The sequence below is a fragment of the Lonchura striata genome, chromosome 3 (genome assembly GCF_050655825.1).
Source record: "Lonchura striata isolate lonStrDom1 chromosome 3, ASM5065582v1, whole genome shotgun sequence".
In the NCBI taxonomy this organism is placed as follows: domain Eukaryota; kingdom Metazoa; phylum Chordata; class Aves; order Passeriformes; family Estrildidae; genus Lonchura; species Lonchura striata.
This window is the reverse complement of record NC_140705.1, coordinates 4,248,685-4,273,212: the sequence shown is the minus strand read 5'-3', so window position 1 is coordinate 4,273,212 and position 24,528 is coordinate 4,248,685. Positions and strand designations below refer to the sequence as shown.

Below are 24,528 nucleotides of genomic sequence, written 5' to 3'. Positions count from 1 at the left end.
CAAACTCAAAAAATGGTGACTTTTTTTAAAATAGCTCCTTAAATACAGGAGTTGAGTTTGGAAAAATAGAAACCTGCTCTTTTATCCCCAGGGATTAAGGCTAAAAGGAGAAGCCAAGAATTTCTGATAGCAAGAGTAGGCACAAACTATTTGTTGGCACATCTTCAAAAAGGATTGCTATCCTAAGGGGCAAGGTTATCTCCCATTGTCAGGGACCTGACTTCATAGTCAGATTTTCTAAAATTCATTTGGATAATCATTTCTAATAGATATGTACACATATTTTACATTTTATGCAGCTGAACACCAACGCATGACTGTTTGAAAGAACCTGAAAAAGAAGCAGAAAGCATTTACAGCAAAATGGTTGGGTTTGCCCAAGGTTTTTTTGGCTTCATCAGGAGAAAATAATTTGATACCCTTGTTTGATGGGAACAAGGAAATAGGGTTTGATAGGCTTATACAATTTTACATTTACAGATATATAAATCTCTGTGTATATATACATTGCTCCATGCTGATCACAATGCCGTTCATCTCACGCATCCTGGATTCAGAATTAAGGAAAAGCAACCTGAAAAAGGAAAATAGCTGTTTATTAGAGTCTAAAATGCAGGTGACTGTGAGGAAAAAAAAATTTGTAGTAATCCAAAATGGACATGTGTCATGGCTACCTCAGCCCCAGTGCTGACTTTGTTGCTACATCCCCAGCTCTGCCCAGTTCCTCTCTGATTCACCAAAAGAAATCATGTAAAGGAGCGATTTTCATGAAGTCTCATGGTGGCATCCAGATCATACAATCACAGACTGGCTCACGCTGCAAGACACCAAGAAGTTAATCTTGCTCCACCCCCTGCCATGGGTGGGAACACCTTCCACTATCCCAGGTTGCTCCAAGCCCTGTCCAAAAGGGCCTTGGATGGTTCTAGGGATGGGAAAGCCACAGCTGCTCTGGGCAACTTGTGCCAGGGCCTCAGTACCTTCATAGAGAATTTCTTCCACACCTCTAATCTAAACCTAGCCTCTGTCAGTTTAAAGCCATTCCTTGCTCTATCTTCTTGCCCAACTGGTGGATTCTCCACCCACAGAGCTGTCTCTCACTCTGCTGTACTGAAGTTGGCAGAGCTGATTTTTTAATTCAGTCTGTTCCACCATCTCACCCCAATGAGCCACCACATCAACATAAAAGATATAAAAATAACTTAATTTCCCTTTGGATTACTCTAGATTTTGTACTTGCATGAGCATTACAAAAATCCTCCCAAGTTTATTCTCTGCTTTGGTCTCAACTTAATTAAAGTCTGCTGAAATCTTTACCAGAGAAGTGTTTTCAGGAAAATTAAGAATTACAAGCATTTTCTGATCATATTAGGTTTGGTTTTTTATGAATGAATAGCTTGGTAAGAGCTCTTTTAATGTCCTCCATTGCTATTTCCAACCCATTTTGCATGGGCCATTTATTGCAGAAAAAGCAAATTTCTATTTGTGAACGGCAACAACAGAAAAGTTCCAGAGGAAAACAATGCTGATATTGCATTGTTTCATTTCTTGCAGATCTACCAAACCTGCATTTTCTTCTCAGACATCTTTAATTACTAACTACAATTATGCATAGCTAGTGTGGCTAATCATATTCCTGGGAATATTAAATATTTATGGTTCAACATTTTCACCCAGCTTTAGCCCTAACTTATACTGCCAGCCTGGGTCTCAAAATTCTACGTTTTCCCAACTATTATTTGAGATTTTTATTCAATAACTAAAATTACCAGAAGAAAGAAAATTGTACAAAAAAATCTTTGACCCATAACATGAGTTATTGAGGACTGTTTTTATCTACCTCTGACATTTGATCATATTTCTGATAAATTTAGCAAACTTCTGCATATTCATTTATGACTTTTAACTTCAATGTTACAATTCAAAGAGTTTTTGACAATAGCTTTTTATAAAATTGTGTGTTGAATGTCTGCATAGCTTGCTTCAGAATAGCATTTACATATTAAACATTTTCTTATTTATTATTTAGAAAATGTACTGATTACCTCTAGAGAGTAAGCAAGACTACCAAGCAATTTTACAGCTTAAGATTTGTCTTGATTTAAAATGATATAGGAAAATATAATCTCAATTATTTGCTAGTCAGATAAAAAGTTTAGTTGTTCAAAACACACTGATCCTCTCACCAATAGATTAGCATGAAAGTTAAGTCGATAAAAAATACCTCTGTTTTTTTTAAGAATAATTGAAAAATAAAAAAGGAAACCAAAAAAACCTCAAAACTATAATTTTTTGTTGGTTTCTTTCTAATTGTAGTCAGAATTTAAATGTTCAGTAATGTCCCAAAATATAGTCCAGGATTTTTTTTTTTTTTTTTAGTTACAAGTGTTATGTAAAATGCACTTTGGGCTTATTGTAGTCAATGCAACTATAAAGTTCCACCTGCCTTAAGAGGGTGGAGTGTTTTTAAATTCAAGGTCTGACTGTCAGGGTTCTGGAAGGATAATTTTTAATTCAATGACTGACCTTGGGCCAGTCACAAATTCTCTTCTCTTCCTGAAAAACTAGTGTCAAAATAAATGTCCATTCCACAGAGGTATTACAGACCTAAATCTCACTGATTCTTCTACTGTATCCAAAGAACTTACAAGGAGTTGTCAGGTTGTAAAGTAGAAAATAAATTCAATTATTCATACAAAATGCAAGGAGCACAGGTTTAGAACAGAAAGGAAAAGTGCATTAATATACATCAGATAGCCCAGGGCTTCATCATCCCCCAGTAAACCAGAATCAGAGAGGACTTAAGGAAGGACACAAAATTGGTGAAAAGGATGGAGAACCTCTCCCATGGGAAAAGGCTGAAGGATTAGGTGTGTTCTCACTGGAGGAGACAAGGCTCAGGAGAGAATCCTATCACAATATTCCAGTACTTACAGGGCAGCTACAAGGAGGATAAAGCTCTTTCTTCTCAAGGAGACACGTGGGGAAGACAACGGGCTACAGGTACTGCTTGCACCAGGAAAGATCTCATCTCAATATAAGAAATAAGTTTTTTTCATAGTGATAGCAGTCACTGCAAGTGTCCAAGGCCAGGTTGAACAGGACTTGGAGCAAGCTGGGATGGTGGAAGGTGTCCATGCTCACAGCAGGGGGATGGAGCAAGATGACCTTGAAGGTCCCTTCCAAGCCAAACCATTCTGTGATTCCATGATTTATTGGAACAATCTCCCCAGGGACACGTGGAGTCTTCATCACATCCTCAGTTTGAGGTTTTCAAAATGCAGTTGGACAGGGTGCCAGATAATGTTGCTTCCCCACAGAAGGGTAGACCAGATGAGCTTTTGAATCCACTTCCAACCTGATCTGCTTTATGATTTTAGGATTATTTCAGTTCAAATTGCCTTAAAATATACCTAGAATGTATCTGTCAGCAGGAAACATAAGTTTGCAGGCTCAAGACTAAAAGTTGAAAGACTTGGTTTCATCTCCTCTCTGTTTCTGTGTATTATCCATGTAATGAGTCAACTTCTCTTTGCTCAGTGGAGGGGACATTAGTAAACTCTAGTGAAAGTTGCCCCTGCCCATGACAAGAGATGGAATCAGATGACCTTTGAGGTCCTTTCCAACCCAAACCATTCCAAAATTCTGTGTCAACACATGAAACAACAGAAGCAGGGACAGCTGGATCTTCCACCAGTTTCAGGTCCTCAGCTACATGTCCACCAAGGGAAAGTGATGAACTTCGATGGCTCTGGGAGTCATCCCAAATTACAGATGTGAGGAACTGTGATAACAGTCCTATGAACACTGCAAAAAGCCAGCAACTGGCCAATACTACTCAAGGATGTTTGTATCAGCTGCCCTTTGTGGAGCTGAGGTTTTAACTTGGACAGAGGAATCAGTTGAATACAGAAACTGCTCACTTATCCTTAATTCCCCAGCAAGACACTCCTGTTTATAGCTAATTCTGCTGTACAGCTTATGATTCTGGTATTTCCTGTATCATGGAACAATTTAGTGCTCCAGGCCTGGCCCCAAGCTCTTTTGCAAGAGGCTTGCTCTACACATGAGTTTTAAGAGAAAAACATTTTGTCATCCAAAAATGGCAGCTCAAAGAGATTTAAATAATTACAAATTCATGTTAAACTCATTAAATTGTTTTGGATAATTAAAAAAAAAGGTACTTTGAAAGTTTCTCATAAATTATTTAGGGAGGAGGGTGTTGGAAAACGCTTCATTTTAAACTTTTGCAACATTATATTTAAAAGACAAAAAAAAAAAGACTAAAAAGGACTCATATTAAAAAGTAATTATGCTTTGTTGGACTCAGACCCACTTTTGTTGTTACTTCTTTTTTCTTGCAGTAGAAATAATAATAGCAACAAAAATCTTGGCTCTGTTCCCTCCTGTTTTGTTCTTTTTTTCTGAATTTCTGTGGTTTATCCAGAAAACTAAAACTTCATTTTGAAGTGAATGAATCTACTTCTTCAGAGAGATGCAATAAAAATCTCAGTCTATGAGCAAAGAGCAAACTCATGGGTAGAAGTTCAGGAAAACAAAAGGGGAAAAAAGTGGGTATAGAAATAATAAATTTCATAAATTCTATATGAATTACATCTTTAATAAAAGACATTATGTGAATCCAGGAAGATCAATATAATTCTGAATGATCCCTTGCGCCCCAGTAATGGCTCTTAAAACCTCTTCCTGGTGATATTCCTTATTCTGATAAAACATCTCTATGGCTTTTTTGTCCCTGAAGTCTACTGAGAGTTTTGGTTTGCTCCCCACAGAATAATCAGAGTATCTGAAAATGCCTGAGGGACAGTAATTTAAATCTGATTGGCCAAACTGGAAGCTTGAAGTGAACATAAATATTTATGTTTATCATAGAATTATACAATTACAGACTGGTTTGGGTTGGAAGGGATCAGAAAGATCATCCCACTCCAATGCCCCCTTCCAAGCCATTCTATAATTCTATAGATTTTATAATTCTGTGAAAACACCACCATCTTTACAGGCATTGAAGCATTCTCACACCAAAGGGGAATCTCTCCCTACAGAATCATTAAGGCTGGAAAAGACCTCCAAGGTCATCAAACCCACGATGAATGAGTGAATGCCACCATGCCCACTAAACCATACTACAAAGGGCCACATCTTGGTTTTCTTAATGATTCCAGGGATGGTGGCCTCCCCTGTCCTGGGAAGCCTGTTTGAATGGCTGACCAACCTTTCTGGAAATAAATTTTTCATAATAGCCACACTGAATTTTCCCTGGTGCAACTTCAAGGTATTTCCCTCGGACCTATCACTAATTTCCTGGGAGAAGAGGTCAGTCCTTCTTTTCAGGAAGTTGTAGAGAGTCCCCTTAAGCTTTCTTTTATTCAGATTAAGGAACCTCATCTCTCACAGCTGCTCCTCATGGGACTTATATTGCAGACCCTTCCCCAGCTCCTTTCCCTTTTGTGGACCCACTTCAGCCCCTCAATGCCTTTCTTGCAGTGAGGAGCTCAAAACTGAATGTGGGACTTGCGGTTTGGTCTCATCAGTGACCAGCTCAGCGGGGATGATAATTTCTCAGTTCCTGCTGGCAGGACATCAGTGGGAGCAGGAAGTTGAGCTTTTTCTCCAATTTGTCTATCCTGGGAGCCTGCATTGCACTGTGAAAAATACTCAGTGCTACAACTTTCCAGAAAGAGAAGGAGAGAAGGGAAGACAACCACAAATTCACCTTATCATCAAGTTGTGGCTTTCCTAATGTCAACCTCAAGACAAAATGAACCATAGGTCAGAATGAGAAATGCAGAGGAATATAACACACATTTATGAAGGGAAGGGGAAAAAATCCCCATTCAGATTTGGGCAGCAAAAAGAAAACACTGTAATTTTGTCATAGCTCAGAGGCAGGCAACATTTATCATATGCTGTTACCTTCATTTCACAAGAAGATAAACCTGGAGTGAAGGCTGTACCCTCAGTGCACTTTAGATGGTGGCGATTCCTCTTATACCTATGACTGTGTGCTAGGATGTGCTAAAAATTGTGGGAATCTGAATAAAATCCAGGTTTTGTATGCAAATATATTCATTAATATGCAGGTGCTAAGTGGTAATAGTACAAGAGCATTAGTGCTTAGATGTGATTCATAATTAGGGTGGAAAAGGTACAATAAAAATCAGTGTTTGCATCTAGACAACACATAAATCAACCCTGTAAGCAGCCAGCTAAAGCGGGATCCTTAGAGGAAAAGCCTTACACATTTTGTTTAAAGATTAAAGTTCTTCTTGTGTTTAATCAGTTTTAGAGTGTGAAGGAAAACAGGATTAATTACAGTCCCTCCCATCAGTCTCCCATACCAGCAGAGTTACAAACGATGCATCTCTACAGCAAAATGGCCACCATCAGCAGCAGGCACAGGGAATGCTAATTGTAATTAAAGAGTTTATTTGGAATCAGAGAGCTGAGTTTTAATCAGGATGAGGATGGAGCCTTGCTGTGGGAGCCTTCAGAAAGTGGTTACTGAGCAGAATGGGCCTTTTTTAAACAGAGAGGGGTCGTCAAACTTCTGGAGTGGGTTTTCAGCTTGATTATCTCCTCAGTGGGGTGTGGATGAAAATCCTTGTGGGGCCAATTATTGGTATTATTTTGCAGTTTTATGGTGGTTTTATGGCATGTGCCCCTCAATGCTCTCAGAGGACTTTGTAAGGGGCAGGTAGAATGACCAATCGTGGAATGGTTTGGGTTGGAAGGGTCCTAAAAGATCATCTTGTTCCACCCCCTGCCATGAGCAGGGACACCTTCCACTATCTGAGGTTGCTCCAAGCCCTGTCCAACCCAGCCTTGGACACTTCCAGCAATGGGGCAGCCACAGCTTCTCTGTGAAATCTGTGCCAGGGCACCAGCACCCTCACAGGGAAGAATTTCTTTCTACCATCCAGTCTAGCGAGTCAGACCCTAAAGGGGCTAAGGATGAAATGAGACTGCAATATGGGTTCTCATCTTGTTTTTTCTACCTCTGCCGAGGTCGGGATTGAAGGCACTTGAGATGGTATTTCATGCTCAGGTGTTTATTATTTCTCATCAATGTTACAGCATCACAGCCGTGAGTTCTGCAGTCTTTCATTAGCACGGCACAAAATGGCCAATTATCTCTTGTTACAAGGTCTTTTAAGATTAAATTATCCAAATAAGAAACTACACCTGGATTATTTTCCCTTTTAACCCAATAACTGATCTCTCAATGCCTGCAATCCAGACTTTTCTGTCCAATTACAAAACATCACCTAAACCCATGAAGAAGAAGGAAGAAGAAGGAAGAAGGTGAAGAAGAACAACCTGCCTCCACCCTAAAACTTCCTTCTTGCTTTGTATTTATTTCTATATTCTAAAACCCCAAACTCTAGGTTTTCCAGCCTGTGATATTATACTCTTCCAACCAACTACACACCCATAATCCCAGTGCTATTAATCAGTTTTGGAAGTCTTCTCCACAGCCTCAGGTCAAATGCAGTGCTCTCTTGCAAGTCTGTGCCTTTCAGCACAGAAAATTCAAAATTCTCAGTATCCAGGATTCCAACACTGCAAGAAGATAGAATGGCACTGGTGGGCACAGAGCTGCACACTGAGTCACCCCAGAATTCTACAGCACAGTTCAGTACATCCTGCCTGGAAAGGAATCACACAGATTGGGACTACCATGACTTCAACCACAGTTGCAGATCTCAGTGAAAGTCACATCTCATGACTCAAATTTCTGCATGACTTTGCAAACACTCCTGTCAGCACAGGCACTTACCAGATTCTGAGTAGAACTGTGTCCATTCAAATTCTGACTTGGGAAAAACAGAGACAGGTGGCTCCAGATGCAGAACACCTCCATCCAAATCCTTGAAAAGGGCTTTCCTTGAGCCTTTGCATCTCTTTTCGGGGAGCATGGTGTCTTTAGAGGTTGGTACACTGGTAAGTAGGAAAGGTAACATTATTATTAGTGGCTTGGAACAGCCAGAAAAGCCTAAGCCATTAACTACTGGCTGCCACAGAAGAAGGTACCTGTAACAGGACAGGTGTGTGGAGAGGAACTCATCTCACTGAGACAAAATATAAGAGTTGAGATGAATAAGTTCCTAAAAAAGGGTCTATATTGACTATAAAAGGAGGTAGGTCATTGTGCTTAAATTACATGCCTAATTTTTGGAACACTAAGGTGTTGTGAGCTGAATTGCTTTAAATTGCAGATTGACTAAAGGTTCAACACAGCATCAAAGAACTGGTGAATCGAGCGTCTCATACCCATGGCAGAATTCAATATGAGAAAAAAAGACATGAACTCCAGCCAAGTTCATGCAGACATTTTCAGATTACTACATGGATTCACACTAAATCTGGAAGAAAATGGAGAATTTTTTGGTCTCGGGCTGAGAAAATCCGATTGCTGGTACCTTGAATGGTGTGAACAGGTATAGGCAGAAATTTGCTGTAAGGACAGAGGAACAAAAAGGCAAATTCCCCCAGTCAACCAAGCTCAAAAGAGACAGAGAACAAAGACTCCTCTGATCCTGACATTTCAGTTCTTGACCATTTCTCAGCAGATCCAGCATTTCTGCTGGTTAGGTCTACCAGTAGGACAAGCAAAGTTCTTAATGGATTTGCTACATTTTCTGATGTTTCTATTTAATTTCTTGCTCAAAGGCAATGCTCATCTTCTTCTTGATAGGACATATCCATCAAGATATCCCTTCAGGATGCTGAAGCAGGACAATGCAGCCACATTCTGGATCAAGCTCAGCAGCTGCAAAGGTGGATTAAATAAATGCATGCAGATACTGCATGAGGAGCACTGGGAGATGTAACCACCCTCAGAGTCCCAGCAGCTTTCCAAGGAAGCATCCATGTGCATTCCTCACATTCGAAAACCACCAGCTCTTGCAGTGGACTGGGTATTCAGCAGCTCACTACCAGCAGAATATTGTGGGATGGATACAAGAGTGAAACATAATGGGAGCTGACAAGCTGGACAGCGCTCAGAAATCTACACGCAAACTAATGCCCAGAGCAAAAAGCAAAAATATAGAATAAAATAAGAAATTCTGGCAGAAGGCTGGAGGGGCTCTAAACATAGCAGTGCGGGACACCTCCAATTATTTTTGACTGGCAAGTGGAGTCCATGCTGGAATTTTTTTTTTTTGCTACTTCAAGGCTTTCCTGACATAGCCTCTGCATCATGTTCAGTGAGTGCAATAAATAAATAGGCATGTGGTTTCCACTGGATGTGGTATGTCTAAACCACTGCAACCAGCAGTGACTTAAGGTTACAGATGAAGTTCTCCCCTCCCTCCTCAACACTCACAGATGATATTCTCCCTGGGCAGGAGCAGTTCTGGCAATCATTTGACATCTCACAGCCTGCCTGGTACTGATCAACATTTCTGATGCGATCTCGCAGGCACAAATCAAGCCACGCTTCCCCGACCAAAAGGACATTCCCTGTCTCAGGGTTTTTTTCCTGGAGGTCCTGACATTTTCTGAAGCCTGAGGCTGAAAAGTCAGAGATGGTCAGGATAGGGGTTTAAGAAATGGGATATGTGAGGCTTGCTTTGCACAAATGTCAGGAAAAGAAGAAATCCAAGAGGATTCATCCGGAGATGCACCTTGATGGAATCAAAACTCAGATTATAAAAGATTACTCTAAACTAAATTTGGTGGCATTTTTCAGGTTTTTTTTTCTCCTGTAAGTGAGTTTTTCTGTGAATGTTTGTTTGATGTCAGAGCTTGTTCATTTTTGTCAGAAAGGAGCAGTACAAAAGCAGATATGAGGGGAGGATAGATCCAAAGCTGTAAGTGTTTTGGTTTTTTGGGGGGTTTTTTTGAAAAAATATAGTTCAGAATGAAGCATTTTACCTCGTTGGATGAAAGTAGAACTTATCTTTCTCACTGACATGTAACATCCTTGATGTCTCTGCTGTGATGAGAGGCATGATGCCTAAATGATCAGCATTTGACATGATACAGACATCCCTGTCTTCACTGTAGCAGCTCTGTGTAAAACCAGTAAAGGTGACTTCTGCCAAGGATTAAAAGAAGATCAAGGAAGGAAAAGTGGTTAAGAGTGCCATAACTAGAGACAAGAAAGTTGTTTTTTCCATGTGATGTTTTCCATGTTAAGATGCCACCCATATATATATATATATATATATATATATATATATATATATATATATATATCCGTGCAAATTATTTTTAAATCAGACTAACAGCATTGTTTATAGATTTTCATGTGGCTTTAGAATACTCTGTAGCTAAGTTACATCCTCAGTTGATACAAACCAAGTCATGCCATAGGAAATGCAATCAAAGAAATAGTAACTGAGAGAGAAAACAAAAAGCAAGAGTATTTAATATACTTTCATTTGAATAAGTAAGAACCAGTTAAATAACAATCTGCCTTGTATGGTTTTTCTACTTGCCAGAGATTAATGTAAGACAAGCAAGGTGTGATGACACATACTTGGCTCTGGCACTCAAGTCTTGTGCAGCTCCAAAATCCATATTGTGCCATGAATTTTTTGTGAGATTCTGTGGAAGTCTATTTTGTCTTTATCTCTCTCTCTTACTCCTCAGTAAAAAAGGGATAATGAATTTTCTTACAAAAGTAAGTAGCAGTGAGGAATAAGGACATGAAAAGTAGTGAGGTATTTAGATCCCACCATTGCAGCCAGCTATCGGGGTTCTGCTATATTCAAATATTGCTCTAGGGACTGAAAAAATCATTTGAAACAAAGATCCAGGACACATAACAGATTTCTATTCCTCTTGTGCAATCTCTTATACCAATAAAGGTCATAACTGCTTCTGTGAGTTGTAGTTCTTATATTCTGTGACAATTCTATCCAAAGTGTGATATTTACTTCTCAGATTTTGTATCTTTATTAGGTGGAGGTAACTGTGGATTATCAATTGGAAAAGGAACACAGAAGGAAGGTATGTGTGAGGTAGAATCTGTACACTATCATGGGACATATTTATCACCAAATCATAGAATATAAGAATGGTTTGGGTTGGAAGGGACCTTAAATATCATCTCATTCCAACCCTCTGCTATGGGCAGGGGCATCTTCCACTATCCCAGGTTGCTTCAAGCCCTGTCCAACTTGACCTTGAATACCTCCAGGGATGGGGCACCCACAGCTTCTAGGGGCAGCAATTATCATGGAGTAGATTCAGGAAGTAAAAAATATCAAATAATATATTTTCTTAATTAAACTGTATCAAGTTGTAGAAGAATTCTGTTATCAATTTCACTGAGGCTCTGATTCCTCCAACAGTCCACTTGTGGGAGGCTAAAACTTCCACTGGAAAAAATGAAATGAGTGAAGAAAAGCAGTGACAGAACAGTCTGGTCAGTGGAGGCAGAAGACCAACCTTTCAGCTTCATGATTCCCAGGGCTTTTGGACAACGCCCAGAAGTTTTGTGCCAGGGATGCTCTGGCCTTTGGTTGGGAACAGTGCTAAACGTGGGCCATAAAATCCCAACACGGCCTCTTAGAGGGTAGCGTGGGGGTCGGTCCTGGGCTGTTGAATCAGCTGAGTGAGGTGTAATCCTGTCTTTAAGGCAGTCAAAAGTCGAGCTTGTTGCAACAATGATGGAGCTTTTAAGTTCTATGAACTTTTTCCCCGTGTAGCATTGCTCAGTGTAGGCACAGTGCACGACTGCCAGGAGTCCCACGGTGTTGTCCACCAGCACCACATTTTCCACAATAATGCTGCTTCCAAGGTGGAGCATGACACCATAGTCATAATTCTTATACGAGAGAAAACCTGTGATTCTAGTGCAGGTCTGAAATCCATCTTCCTGGTACAGGTGAATGCCGTGGAGGCTTGAATGGGCCACATTTCCGCTGAAATATTCTCCAGCCAGTGAACACTCCTGGCCTCTGATATGGAAGCCAATCCTCTCGGATCCTGCCACAGCATTGCCACCAAGGGAGACACCAGTGGCCAGGTTCATCTTGATGCCAGCAACCCAGTTTAATGAACCTGCTGGCTGCCTGCTCAGAACAACAAGGCTCCTGATGAGGGAGTGATTTTTCCCTTCCAAATCAATGCCATGTCCAGTGGTGTTGAATACCACATTGTTGTGCAACAGGATTCCACTGCTCTCGACTGCTTTAATGCCAGCTCCGCAGCTGCCACTAATGCTGGATGACACCACTGAGGACCCTTGGGATACATTCCTGAATTCAATGGCAGAAAGCTGAGGGGGCCCAAAATTCAAAAATTGAACATTTAAGAGTTGAAGAGCACCTGCAATAAGATAAACAGAATGACATAAAAGCTAATTACAAAAGAACCAGTAAGGACAACCATGTTAACAACAGTCAGACATATAGTAGATGGCACTTTATCAGTGTATTGTAGTGATGGGTATTTGCTAATAAATATATACAAAGTCATAGTAAAACCTTACAAAATACAGAGCAGCCCCTCCTAAAAGATCTTCCGTATTTATGAATTTTTACTGCTGCTCATGTTTCATACTTGCTGACAGTCAGTTTGTGCTGACTTTCATAGCACATATGAATGGATACGCATGTTGCTGCACCTCTTTCTTGGGCAAAACTGGTGAATCTCAGCTACCTGAAAACTCCATCCCGCTGGAGTCTCTGAAGGATCCCACCAGCATCCTCCCAGCACAAGCCACATCCGACTGGATCCGCACGTTCCGTGTGAGGAGCCCAACCTCCGCGGCCAAAGGGATGCTTCTGCCATCTTCTGTGTCATGGGGACGCCCTGGGGAGTTTCAAGAAAGCAAATGTGATAAGTGTCTATCATACCTATTAGCTTACTTTGAGGGACATAAATCCTGACAGCTCCTCTGCAGAATCTGCACTGACATTCAGGTGTGTTTCACCCCCAGCACAATCTGCGTGCATCGACACAAAACCAGAAAGGCCACCTGCCCATCAAATATTCACTGTGCGCTTATATTTTACCAGGATATCTCGTTTTTAGAACAAGAAGGTGCTAAACCTTTCCCCTGCGGTGGGCAGGTGCCAAAGCAATGAACAGGTTCACACTTCATTTTTTCCAAGCTCTGCGTGCTGGAGTTACTCTTCAGCACACTGAAGAGTTGATCTCCATGAATTTTCCTCAGGATCAGACTAATGCCAGAATGCAAAATGCCAGTCAATGCCAAAACCCTCTTTGCTACACAGTCTCGCTTGTGTGTGATTTCTGAAAGGATTTTAAATCACTTTCTTCAATGCCTTTCTGAAGGAGACTTTTTTGCTCAAGTTTATCCAGCTGTCTAGCTTGGATTAATCTCAGGTGACTTTAGACACATGCAGATGTGATTTAGTTAGACTGGTTTTTATGCATGATGGAAAGCAACAGGCAAATCTCAAGTGCAATTTATTGTGTACTTTATATACCTGCTTTAGGGGCAGATAAAATACGAGTGAGAACTATGTATTGTATGTATTTTTCTGCTTTAATTATCAAGGGACCTGAGAGTGACTGGCTCATGTGTGAACATTTATTGCAAGTATCTACATTTGCCAAGGTGAAACTCAGTATTTGCTCTTAATAGTTCCATCAGTGCTTTTTTTTTTTTCAGCTGTATCTAACAACTGCTGCATTACTCAGGGGGTAAGCAGTAATTTCCCCTCATGATAAAATTATTATATCAACATCAGGAAAAAAATAAAGGCCTAAAATGCATAAACTACTGGAAATAAAGTCTAGATGTTCTATGTTTTGAACTGCACATTTTGTTTGAAAAATGCAATTGTCATAAAAAACTGTGCCATGGAGGCACCTATTGATTAATGCTGTGGATAATTGAAGAACAGAGCTCCATTCCAAGAGAAGCTTTGATTACTGGCTCAGACATTTAAACATTTGCCATTTAAAACATATCTCTGGATCTTTTTATACAGTAGACTTATTTTTGTGCCTACTGGCTGGAATAAAAATCAAATTTTAACAATATTGATGAGCATAAAAAAAATCCTCAGTTTGAATGTTCAGAATTTGACTTGTTACTAAAATCCTTTTGTTTTGTTAAATAAATAGTAATAAATTTACTTTATAGGCTGAAATAAAAGTAAATAAGTATTAACACTGCATCCCTTTTTCTACAAAATTATAGATCCCAATCTACAATCTACAATGTGCAATCTACACAGAAAATAGATATGTGCAGAGCTTATGTTTGTTTAGATATTAGTTTATAAAAACATCATTTTCATGCCATGGAAATGATAAAATTTTGTATTTTAAACTTTATGAATATAATTATTTTGAAATTTGAAGAAAGGGTGAGGTTTAATTATTTTCCAGGTTTTTGACATACCATAGAAATTGTGCAAAGGGCCTAAAATCCTACATTTCTTTTTTCCGTTAAAAAAGGAAAAATTACTTTCTCTCTCTGTGAACCAGCTCAACTTGAAACACCAGAAAGTTTTCCCAAACAATTCAGCACTGAATTGATTCTATTCACAGAAATTCATGTTAGAATCTGCAAGTTAAAAAAGTACATGGAAAAAGAAATGAAGACACCACAAGGAAGTAGAATTGATTCTGTTGAGATATGAAATGGAAAGTCAATACTTCAGAAAAAAACTCTCAAAAAAAGTAAAGAAAAATTCCTTACCAATGTGCCTGTGCAGAAGATGATCATGAATTCTTATATTATGACCATGGACTTCTTTAAGTGTAACTACTTCAGTTTGGTGGGCTTCATAGGAGGAAGAGCTGATCACAATATCCCCACCTTGATCCCAATCTACTTCATCCTCAACAAAAATCCTGTAATAACATGATATAAACTTTGTCATTACAGTTATGAGAGTTAGGCTCACAAATTTCATTAAAAATGAACAGTTTTGCTCAGGGAGATCTGGGAAAAAAAAAAAAGTCCATAGGCTATGCTGTAGGAAAAGACCCTTTAGGGCTTTCTGCAAAAACAGATGTCTGAAATATGTGGGAGGAAATTAATCCTGAAGCATCAACTTCACACCATTGATTAACAACATATACAGTTCCAGTACAGCATTTCAGAGCTCACGTTGCCTCCAAAAGACATATCAGACCATTTTTGGTGCCAGGAATATTTTACAGAGCTGAAAGTCAGCTTTGGAGTTAGACAACAACCATGTGCAGGGTGGTTTGGCTGTCTGCATTTGGCAGTTAAGCTTCCACTAGAGCTTGTTGGTGCAGTCAGCAGTGGTTGAAAAGCAATTCAGTTCTCTGAATGGGGCACTTTGAGCAGGATTTGATTCCCTAAACAAGAGCACCTCTTGCTATCTGAGATATCCCATGGTGTCTAAAACATCAGCTGGTAGATGTGACAGGAGTGGTTCCTGAAGCATTCCTGGAGATAAATGTGCAAGCCATAGAGGGACCCCAAAATCATCTCATATGAGCCCAAAGACACCTCAAATGGACCCAAACCATCTGTTTAGGAACCCGAATCCTGCTCTTAGTAACTGAACACCCTCTAGGCACCAGCACTTAAAGCTCTGCTGGCTACTGAACATTGCACAAAGTCCTGCATTTATTTGTTTTAATCTTGAACTGAAGATCCCATTTTACAGTCAAAGTTGTATTTGTAGTTCAGGGGATTTTTAGCTTCACATAAGGAAATAAAAGTGTTTAGTAACAGCAAAATGCATAATGATCAGTGTTCATCTCTATTTGATAAACACTTTGTCCTGTTACAGGGTGGCTGCTGCTGGCCAGATGATGATCTAAACTCCTCAGGGAATTACTGAGGAAAAAGGGCACGTGAGTGAGTTCAGACAATGCCTCACGTTCAGTCTAGAGTGACAGAAATGCAGAGAGAAAGGAGATTCCTAAAGGGATGGTTTCAAGTTTTTCCAGTCTCTTTCCCCAATATTTTTCAAAGATGAGTAGGTTCCAAATGAGTACTTACTGTATACAATACCTGTGAATATTCAGTGGAGAAATACACCAAAACTTATTACTTTTTTTTTTCTTTTTTTTTTTTTGGGGGGGGGGGGTTAGTTTCTTTTTGGTTTTTTTGTTGTTTTTTTTTTTTGTTTGTTTGTTCTTGGTTGGTTGGGGGTTTTTTTTTGTTTGTTTGTTTGTTTTTTTTTTGGTTGGTTTAGTTGGGTTTTTTTAGCAATCACTGCATATCTTCTGAAATGGCAGAAAAGTCCTTCCTGAACTGGAGCTGATTCACACTGGAAAATTATATAGGCCAGCTCCTCTCCTTCAATAAAATCCACTTCCTTCAGCTTTCATTTTTCCTCAGCTTTCATATTCCAGCACTGCTTTACCTATTTCCTGTATTCAAGCACATTAACTCTTAGCTGACTATTGGTAGATTTTTTAATGAAAAATAGGGCATAGTTTTCTTTTTTTTTTTTCCCCTTTATTTTAACAATGGAAAAGACTCTTGTGCTGTTAATGTACATGCATTAACTCCAAACATTTGTATCTTAGCACCTCATGATATTTCACATAAAATATCTGGGCAGCAACCCAGATCTAGCCTGGATCCATTTCATCCAAGTGTTTAACTGGCCTGCTCCAGTCGAACCTGCTTACTCTGATCTCCCAACTCAGTCAGGGAAGGAGAAGAATTTCCAGAGGGTGATTCTAAAGTTGGTGGATTTGGATCAGGATCAGCTACACAGCAATTCTTAAACAATTAATCTACACTGAACACACAACTCTGAGAGAGATCACAACAAATGAGCTCTGCTGGTGAGGTCTTTGTTCTTCCACTGCTCATCTTTACAGTCATTTCCCTAAATGCTGACACCTCTACCCTGATGGGAACTCTTCCAGTGAGGCTTGGTTAGGCCTGGCTAAAAGGGAGAAAAAGGAGGGAGGGAGGCTTGATTCATCCTTAGAATTTAGATTTCTTTACAATTAAAGTTAATCTGGGTTGGAAGGGACCTTAAGGTCATCAGCTTCCCCATCATGGTACAATTTTCTGTTACCTAGGCTGTTTTTTTCTGTCTAGGTAGGATTCAAACAGAGCCCATCACAAAGGGAAAGAATAATGTAACTCACAGGAATATTAAATACAAGTCATAGCAACAGGGGCCAAAATTTAATATTTGAAAGCATATTTGGCCAAAATACCACCTTTCATTGCCAGGAGCAACATTAGTTCCCAGATGTGTCCAAGGCATCTTAGGATAAGCACTATAAATTTGCACCTGTCCATAAACTCCTGGGGAAAAAAAATAAAAGAACAGAAGGAGGATTTCAAAGGTTAAAGAAAAAGAAGTTTGAGATGAACTGAAACAATAACTAAATATATGGAAATCTTTATATTTATTAAAGTATGTTTCTACATTTTATGAGAAGTGTAAGAACAGCACAAAACCTTCACTCAAAATACAAAGTGAAGGAGCAATAAGTCCTCAATAAATTGAAATGACCATTGCATGTGCAAGCAAAAGAGGGGATTTTACCACAGAATTCTCATTGACACAAATTAGAAGTAAAGGAATTGCAGACAATGATATCTATAATTAAAAAAAATTACCTAAGTAAAAAAATTAGGTAAAAACTCCAGGAATTAAAAGCACAAAAAATTATGTGGCTATTATTAATCTTTCTGGACAATGAACTTTCTTCCCCCACCCTGGAAAAGGGATCCAAAACCAGAGAACAAATCCAAAATACAGAAGATTTTCATAGAGATGATATGTCCCAGAAGATTAAATGTTAGCTCTAAAATATGTGCACCTTTGTTTGAGGTTTATTTGTACAATGTAGTAACAGTTTCAATAGTGGTAGATTTGGACATTACCAAAAATTAGTTCGCTGGAAAAAGTGGAATTCATGTTTCATACCAATACTCCCTGGGTGGACATTTATATCCTCCAGACGATCACAGTAAATCCCTTCAGAAGCCCGAAGAAGGAACAGCAGCTTTAAATCCCTTTCTAGGGGATGTTGCAAAGAACCTGGAATAAAAACAAAACAGCATCAAACCCACCACAAAAGTATCCATGGCCTCTGTGACATTGAAAATGGGAGGGAAATTAGGGTGAGAATACGTGTGAATCTGATTTTAAAGAAATATCTAAATAAACGAATTAATATTTCCTTTCTCAACCAGCTTTTGCCTTTTTGCTCCTTCACCCGTGGCAGGATAATTGTGCAGCAAGGGCGTGAAAAATGGAAAGGCTGAAAGAAAAAAAGTAGGGAAAAAGAAAGTGCCCAAGAAGTTTTGGTGTGTGCAATGGTGATAAGTCTGCACAGCAAACTGTATTCCAACATTGCCTCCATTTCTCTCACCAAGGGTAGTTTACAGTTTCAGAAGAAAATGGCCCAGAACTAAACAGATATTAAGGAGGAAAAAGTAGGACAGTTTTTGCCCTGGAGAAATGTATGCAGAGTCCAGTAAAGGAGTTCAGCGTTCCTTTAAAATTAGAGATTAAATCAATTATGCAACAGAAAACTGCAGCAGATGTAGAACTAAAATATATATATGTATCTGTGTAAAATTAGCTGTCCTGTCATGTTCTTTTAATATTTAAGAATTACTAGTTTGGAAAAGAGAGCTGATTTTGTATCCTAAAGAAACACTTTGCTTTAAGAACCTTTTTTTATTTATGTGAAATCAATAAAACAATTAATTGTTCCCCACCAGCATCTGAATGATAACTGAGGATATTTAAATTCTCTGTACACCTTTTTTTTTTTTTTTTTTGAATGGGTAAAAGGCAAACAGTACAAGACTTGCATGTTCCCCATATAATATATCTCACCCCAGTGAGCACATATGTTCTCTGGGGACATGGAGGGAATTATTTTTTAGTGTCCATCATCCACCCAATCCAGGTTGGATTTCCTTGTTTAAATTCCCATAACTGTGTTTTGATCAGAGTAAAAGCAGGAATTAGGTTGTTTCCAAATACGCTTTCACAATTTTCCATGTTTTTTAGTCCTAGTTACAAAACATTTACTATTATAGTCAAGTCAGTTAAAACCATCTCATATATTCAATTATCAGCTCAGTTTTAAAGCAATTTTTAAGTAGGTTTCCAGACTTAACAATCATGTACAAAGGATTGGAAATGGGGATTCTGTAGGATGAACTGGAAGTTCTCCCTCCCTTAAAAGATTTACATCTACATTTACCTAAAATTTATAAATTTTAGTCCAAAAAAGCATGACATATTAAGAAATGTTACCCTTGTTAAAAAAAGCCAAAACCACACAAATAAAAAATACAGTCAGAGTGAGAAAAAAAGGTCAAAATAAAACTATTTATAATGGAAAATAAAATTAAATTTAAAAGGGGAGATAATATTCACAGAAATTCTGCAGTGGCTGGAAACTGTAATTGGCAAATGATGTAAAAGAACACAATAGTCAACAATCAGCAGAAAAATTCTCTTTTTTTTAAGCATATTTAGAAAAAAATAGGCTTAATACTTGCATATTGTCATTAGTCATTGATTTAAACCCACTGGAACCCCCAGTTCCATGGGTTTAAATCAATGGATTTCAGTAACTTGAATGCAAGTGCTAGCAGAGAGTTTTACAGGAAACCCTTTGGACTATTAAGGTGGACTTGCCAATAATTTTGGGATCACTCATGGTGTCTGAGAGTCCTTGAAGAAAGCTAATATTTTGCCAATATTTCAAACAAAGATAAAAGTAAAACCCCCAGGTAATTACAGGCCTGTCAACTTGACACTGATTCTAGGGGAAAAATAAATAAAAATGGAAAGTCCAACTCTGAACACAATTAATAAATCATTAAAGGTGGATGATATAATTAATGCCAATCAACCTGCTTTTACAGAAAAAAAAGGTCCTGTGAAACTTCCTTGTTATAGTCTCCTAATGAGATTACAGGTCTAGTTGATAAAGATAATAGCTTTGATATTGTATAATTGGGTTCTCCAAGGCACTTGGCTTAGTAGGAGAAAACTTTGTGATTAACAAACTACACGAGTACAGCAGGAACATGGCACACACTAATTTACAGCCTGAGTGAACTGGAATGGGGACATGGACTCAGCCAGGTTTGGTCCTGCAAATCCTGTGGCATTCAATGTTTTATTAGGAACCCAAACTTGTGGGAAGATTCTGGAAGTAAGCAGATAAACTGATACAACTGGAGAGAACAATTACAAGGATACTCTAGGAAAGCCAGCAGGAATTTAGAAGTGAAGAATTAGGAAAAAAGTGAAGAATGCCCTAGGGGACCCTGATTGAGCAAAATGGTTGGATTAGATGACCTTCAGTGATCCATTCCAATTTTATCCATTCTGTGATTCTCTAATATTGAACATAATAAGGCAAGAGGTTTTGAAAAGGTAAGAATCTCTCTGGGAATGAATGGAGAAAAATGAAAAACAAAGGTAAAAGCTGAGTAAGGTCTCAGATACACACTCTGGCTAAGTATAAATAGATTCCAGGAGAATGGCCCATGAAAATGAAGATATGGAAGAAGCAGCTATTTCAGCCTACTAATAAGGGGACTCCAAAATTGTTGATTCACACAAGTCATGGGAGCTGGGTAAATTTCAGAACCTTATGAAGTAACTAGCAATGAAATCACAGCTCTTGTAATAAGTAATTTTTTTGGATACAGCAAGTTGCCACAAACAACAGGAATCATAATTTCTGCAACACATAAGTGAAGGATCTGGGCTTTAAGTGTCCATCTTTGTACTTTGGATGTGAAAACTTCAGATTTTTTGTCCCACTTTTCTGTGGTGAGCAAATCCTACATAAGACCACACCAAACTGCCCCCATTCCCCATCCTGCATGAGATGAGTGGAAATGGATCCCCTTTCATGCTCCTACTCCAGCTGGAAGCCCTGGCAATTTGATGAGCAACCTGATTGATCATAAAGTGAAATATTAACATGCTGCTGGCAGAGAACCAGGAAAAAAGGATACTTGCAACCTGGAAATTGCCAAAAGGTGGAAATGTCTGGTGAGATGTGCGGAAAAGGTCAGGAGGCACTAAAGACAGAGGCAAGACTCCCTCAAAAATGTATTCTTCCAATTGCACTACACAGTGCAAAAAACCCCAGTCATTTATGATAATCCTGTGTTAAACAGCCTGATGTGTTAATAAATTCACCAATGATAAACACTGTCCTGAAGTGTGAGATGCAAATGTTGAGATGGTAACACAGATCTGTTGGCACAATGGTTTCTGCTGGTTCATAATCCTTCATCAGGTCTAACCCCTGGACAGGAGAAAACTTACTGTGAGAAAAATAGGAGGGAATAAACAGGAGAACAGAAATAGAGATGTGGTTTTTCTACCCAGATTTTCATTTTTTCTGGACTGTGGTCTGGATCTAGTTTGGTGAGTTTTAAAAGTATTTTCCATTGTTTTCATCTTTCGGTTCTGCTCCAGATGTTCCTCCTGACAGATTTTTGTTGTATTGTTTGGGGTTTTGTTCCATAGCAAAACCCATTCAATTCTTTCCTAGAATAGTGGGTTTTTCCTCCCTTCTAGCCTTCTCTTTTTTTCACAACATAACACTCTGCCACAGCTGTTGCATATAAGGGTAATGAAATCTCTGAGATATGATCTCCTCCCTTCACTTGGCAAACAGACTTTGCTGAGCATCTTACTGGGACCATCTCCTCCATCTCTGTTTCCAGAATCCAAAACTTCTTGGACTCTAAGTACCCAGCTATTTTGAAAACAGTGCCATACTTTCACCAGAAAGTCTGAGAAGCTTTTATTCATGGTCAATGCACAGCTGGACAGCACCTATTGTTGGTTCACTTCTGGAGCTTCCTCCAGGTGTTCAGGCTGCACTCTGGAGAGCAGCCAAGCAAGGAGACCTCACTTGGTTGCCTCTTTTTGCCAAATGTACAGAAGATTTCAGAAGTCCTCAGCTACACATTTCCACAGCTGTGGAGTAGGAACCAACAGCCAGAAGTGGGAGGTGAATGAGGAATAAGTGGTGAGACACGTAGGATGGGATCTGAGAGTCCCAGTGCCCTCCAAATCTTCTCTTGGATGGCAGATACAAGACAGGGATAAATGACTGAAGAGTGGAACTTTTATGAAGAAGTTGCAGGCAGGGGAGACACCTGAGGGTGCTCAGAACAATATAAAATCCTTATAATTAGGCAACTGAACCATATTTCTGGGGAGAATCATATACCTGCATTCGGGTTTTTTATGTAGATTTTTTAATTTTTTTAATGTTTTTTAATATAGATTTTCTCTAGTTACCTTTATCAACCAGTCCCACTGCAGGGGCTCCACTGGTTATACTGGATAGACCTCTACTGGAACAGCAGCTCATGTGCTGATGCCCACATCACACCTAAATTTGGGTGTCTTGAACATGTGAACCAAATCCCTTCCCTACATGGTGCAATCAGTTGAAAGAAACTGAATGGCTTAGAGGGCTAAAAGCCAAATAGACAGGCTGAGGGGTTCATTGAAGGGAATACAAATAGTCCAATGATCTTTTCAAACCACTTTTCTCTGTGATCTGGAATGAAAATGCATCTTGTTACACCAACAGAATCCCTTCTTCATACAAGTTGGACAGCTGTGCAGGGATGATGTGTGCAGGGTGGGACTCAGCCCACAGCAAAAGATGGGACCCACACAACACAGGTGCTGGAGAAGTTGGAAAAGACAGTAAATTGGTGAAATTCACTGGTGCTCTAATTACTGTTCTTTATTTACTGCTAACACATGGCCATTTAATGAAATACACTTATTTACCCTTTGACAAATCAGTATGGGGGCTCTTCCTGGAAAAGAGGGAGAAAAAATGCATTAGAGCTCTTACCACAAACAAGATAAGGGCATAAAAACTGTCTGGGGTTCCCTCTCCAGACAATCAAGCCATGAGCTAATGATGACCTTAGGCTTCTTGCTTCCAATGAGTGACATGACTGACAAGCAGCCATCAGGAGATATGTGAAGGAAAGAATGTGACAAGTTGAAACTAAAAGGAGAAATCCTATCTAGATAATTACTTGACGGGCTCTACTATAAAAAGCAAAAGTAGCCTGCCAGCAAAGAGCAGCTGAGTGCAGCTTAGTTCAGGAGGAGTCCAATGGATCAATGTGTGCCAAATGAACTTCAGCATTTTCTTCAGGTTTATTGAGAGCTGAGGGCTTTGCTCAGCAGTGGAACGGGGCACTTTCTGCACATATCATCTGATTTTTAATGCTTGTGGGTTAAAATGGACAGAAACATCTTAGCTGAGAATGGAAAAACAACTGTGATATGTTGAACTCATAATTTCTTACCTTGTTTGGGCACAGATGTGCTAATGATATTTAGCACTTTTCTTTTCTCTCTGAACCTTAAACTCTCCTTTCATAAGGTGGAAAAATAGCCAATTTTTACAGTATCATAGTGCAGAGAAATAGCAATAAATGGTGTAACTAAAATTCTACTGCAAACATCATCATAAAACACTTTGAAGGATAATGTGAAAGAGAGAAACTCCTTATCTTAGAGGTCGGACTATGGAAGTAGAAATAATCAGAAAGTTTCCCTGGATCCAACAACACTGAAGGTCTAGGAGCACACCGAGAAATTCCTGTGGGGGTAGATCCACACATTTTCTTTTGGGTTTTCCAAGGGTTCTGACAGAGCTCTTTGTGGATCTTAAATCATCTCACATCTTCCAGGGATCATAATTCACAGGGATTGTGATCATACATTAAAGATAAAAGTGATGATTGACCCTGCAGAGTGAATGGTATTCCAAAACTTCTGATTTCCCAACCATCACTATTTTCTCATCCCAGTTTACCTGTAAATTATTGTTTCTATAAAATTAATTAGGTTCTTGTTATGGTTGACAAACTCCAATTTTACACTGATTTTTTTTCCCCTCTGTTACATATTTGCCATCATCATTTGGTTCCTATGTATTTATGGTCATGATTTAACCTTCTGAATTGTTTTGTCTCTGCAAAGAAGTCAAGTGATCTGGAGGACACTAAAACCAGATAAGATGAATTTCTAAACTGATCATTGTTCTCTAGGAGTTTAAGGGAACAAAATACTCCAGCTTTACCAGAAAGTCTTCGTCCCAGGCCACAGAATTAGAAGGAACAGCATGTGGCTATAGATTGCTACACTGAACATGGAGAAATTACACAACAGGCAGGACCTGGGGATTTGCCTCACATGATGCCGACCTGAGATCCTGCTCAGGCAGTGCTGAACACTGATGTCCACATCTATTAAATCTGTTTACTAAACTGTCTCATTATCTATTTTGTGTCAGGATTTCTTTAGGGCGTGGTGGAGTCGGACAGATGGGCTTCAAAACCCTTCCTTCAGGCATGGAACAGGCAGGATTGGACAGATGGGATCCAAGACGTTACCGTAAGGCCTCGAACACATGGGAAGGGAAAGGGGAAGGGAGGAATAAACAGGCACTCCCAGCTCTACATGCAGGCAGAGAAGCCAGTATGAGACGTGGGAAACTTGCAGAGTCTCTACCCACCCATCATCTCACAGCTGAAACAAGGACAGCTCTCCAGGAGAGGCTGGACTGTGACTCAACAGCTGC

The 24,528-nt window shown here is 39.3% G+C and overlaps 1 protein-coding gene across 1 annotated transcript in view; it reads right to left on the bottom strand.

Moving 5' to 3' along the window:
- The window catches only part of PKHD1 (PKHD1 ciliary IPT domain containing fibrocystin/polyductin), a 244,584-nt gene that overhangs the window by 69,089 nt on the left and 150,967 nt on the right, over positions 1-24,528 (bottom strand). The window contains exons 54-60 of the mRNA XM_085574415.1: positions 17,838-17,951; positions 17,122-17,209; positions 14,657-14,811; positions 12,640-12,792; positions 11,425-12,306; positions 9,904-10,066; positions 7,802-7,962 (exon numbers count right to left, since the gene is read on the bottom strand). Of these exons, the coding sequence (XP_085430541.1) occupies positions 7,802-7,962; positions 9,904-10,066; positions 11,425-12,306; positions 12,640-12,792; positions 14,657-14,811; positions 17,122-17,209; positions 17,838-17,951 (1,716 nt within the window). The remainder of the gene's footprint in view (positions 1-7,801; positions 7,963-9,903; positions 10,067-11,424; positions 12,307-12,639; positions 12,793-14,656; positions 14,812-17,121; positions 17,210-17,837; positions 17,952-24,528) is intronic.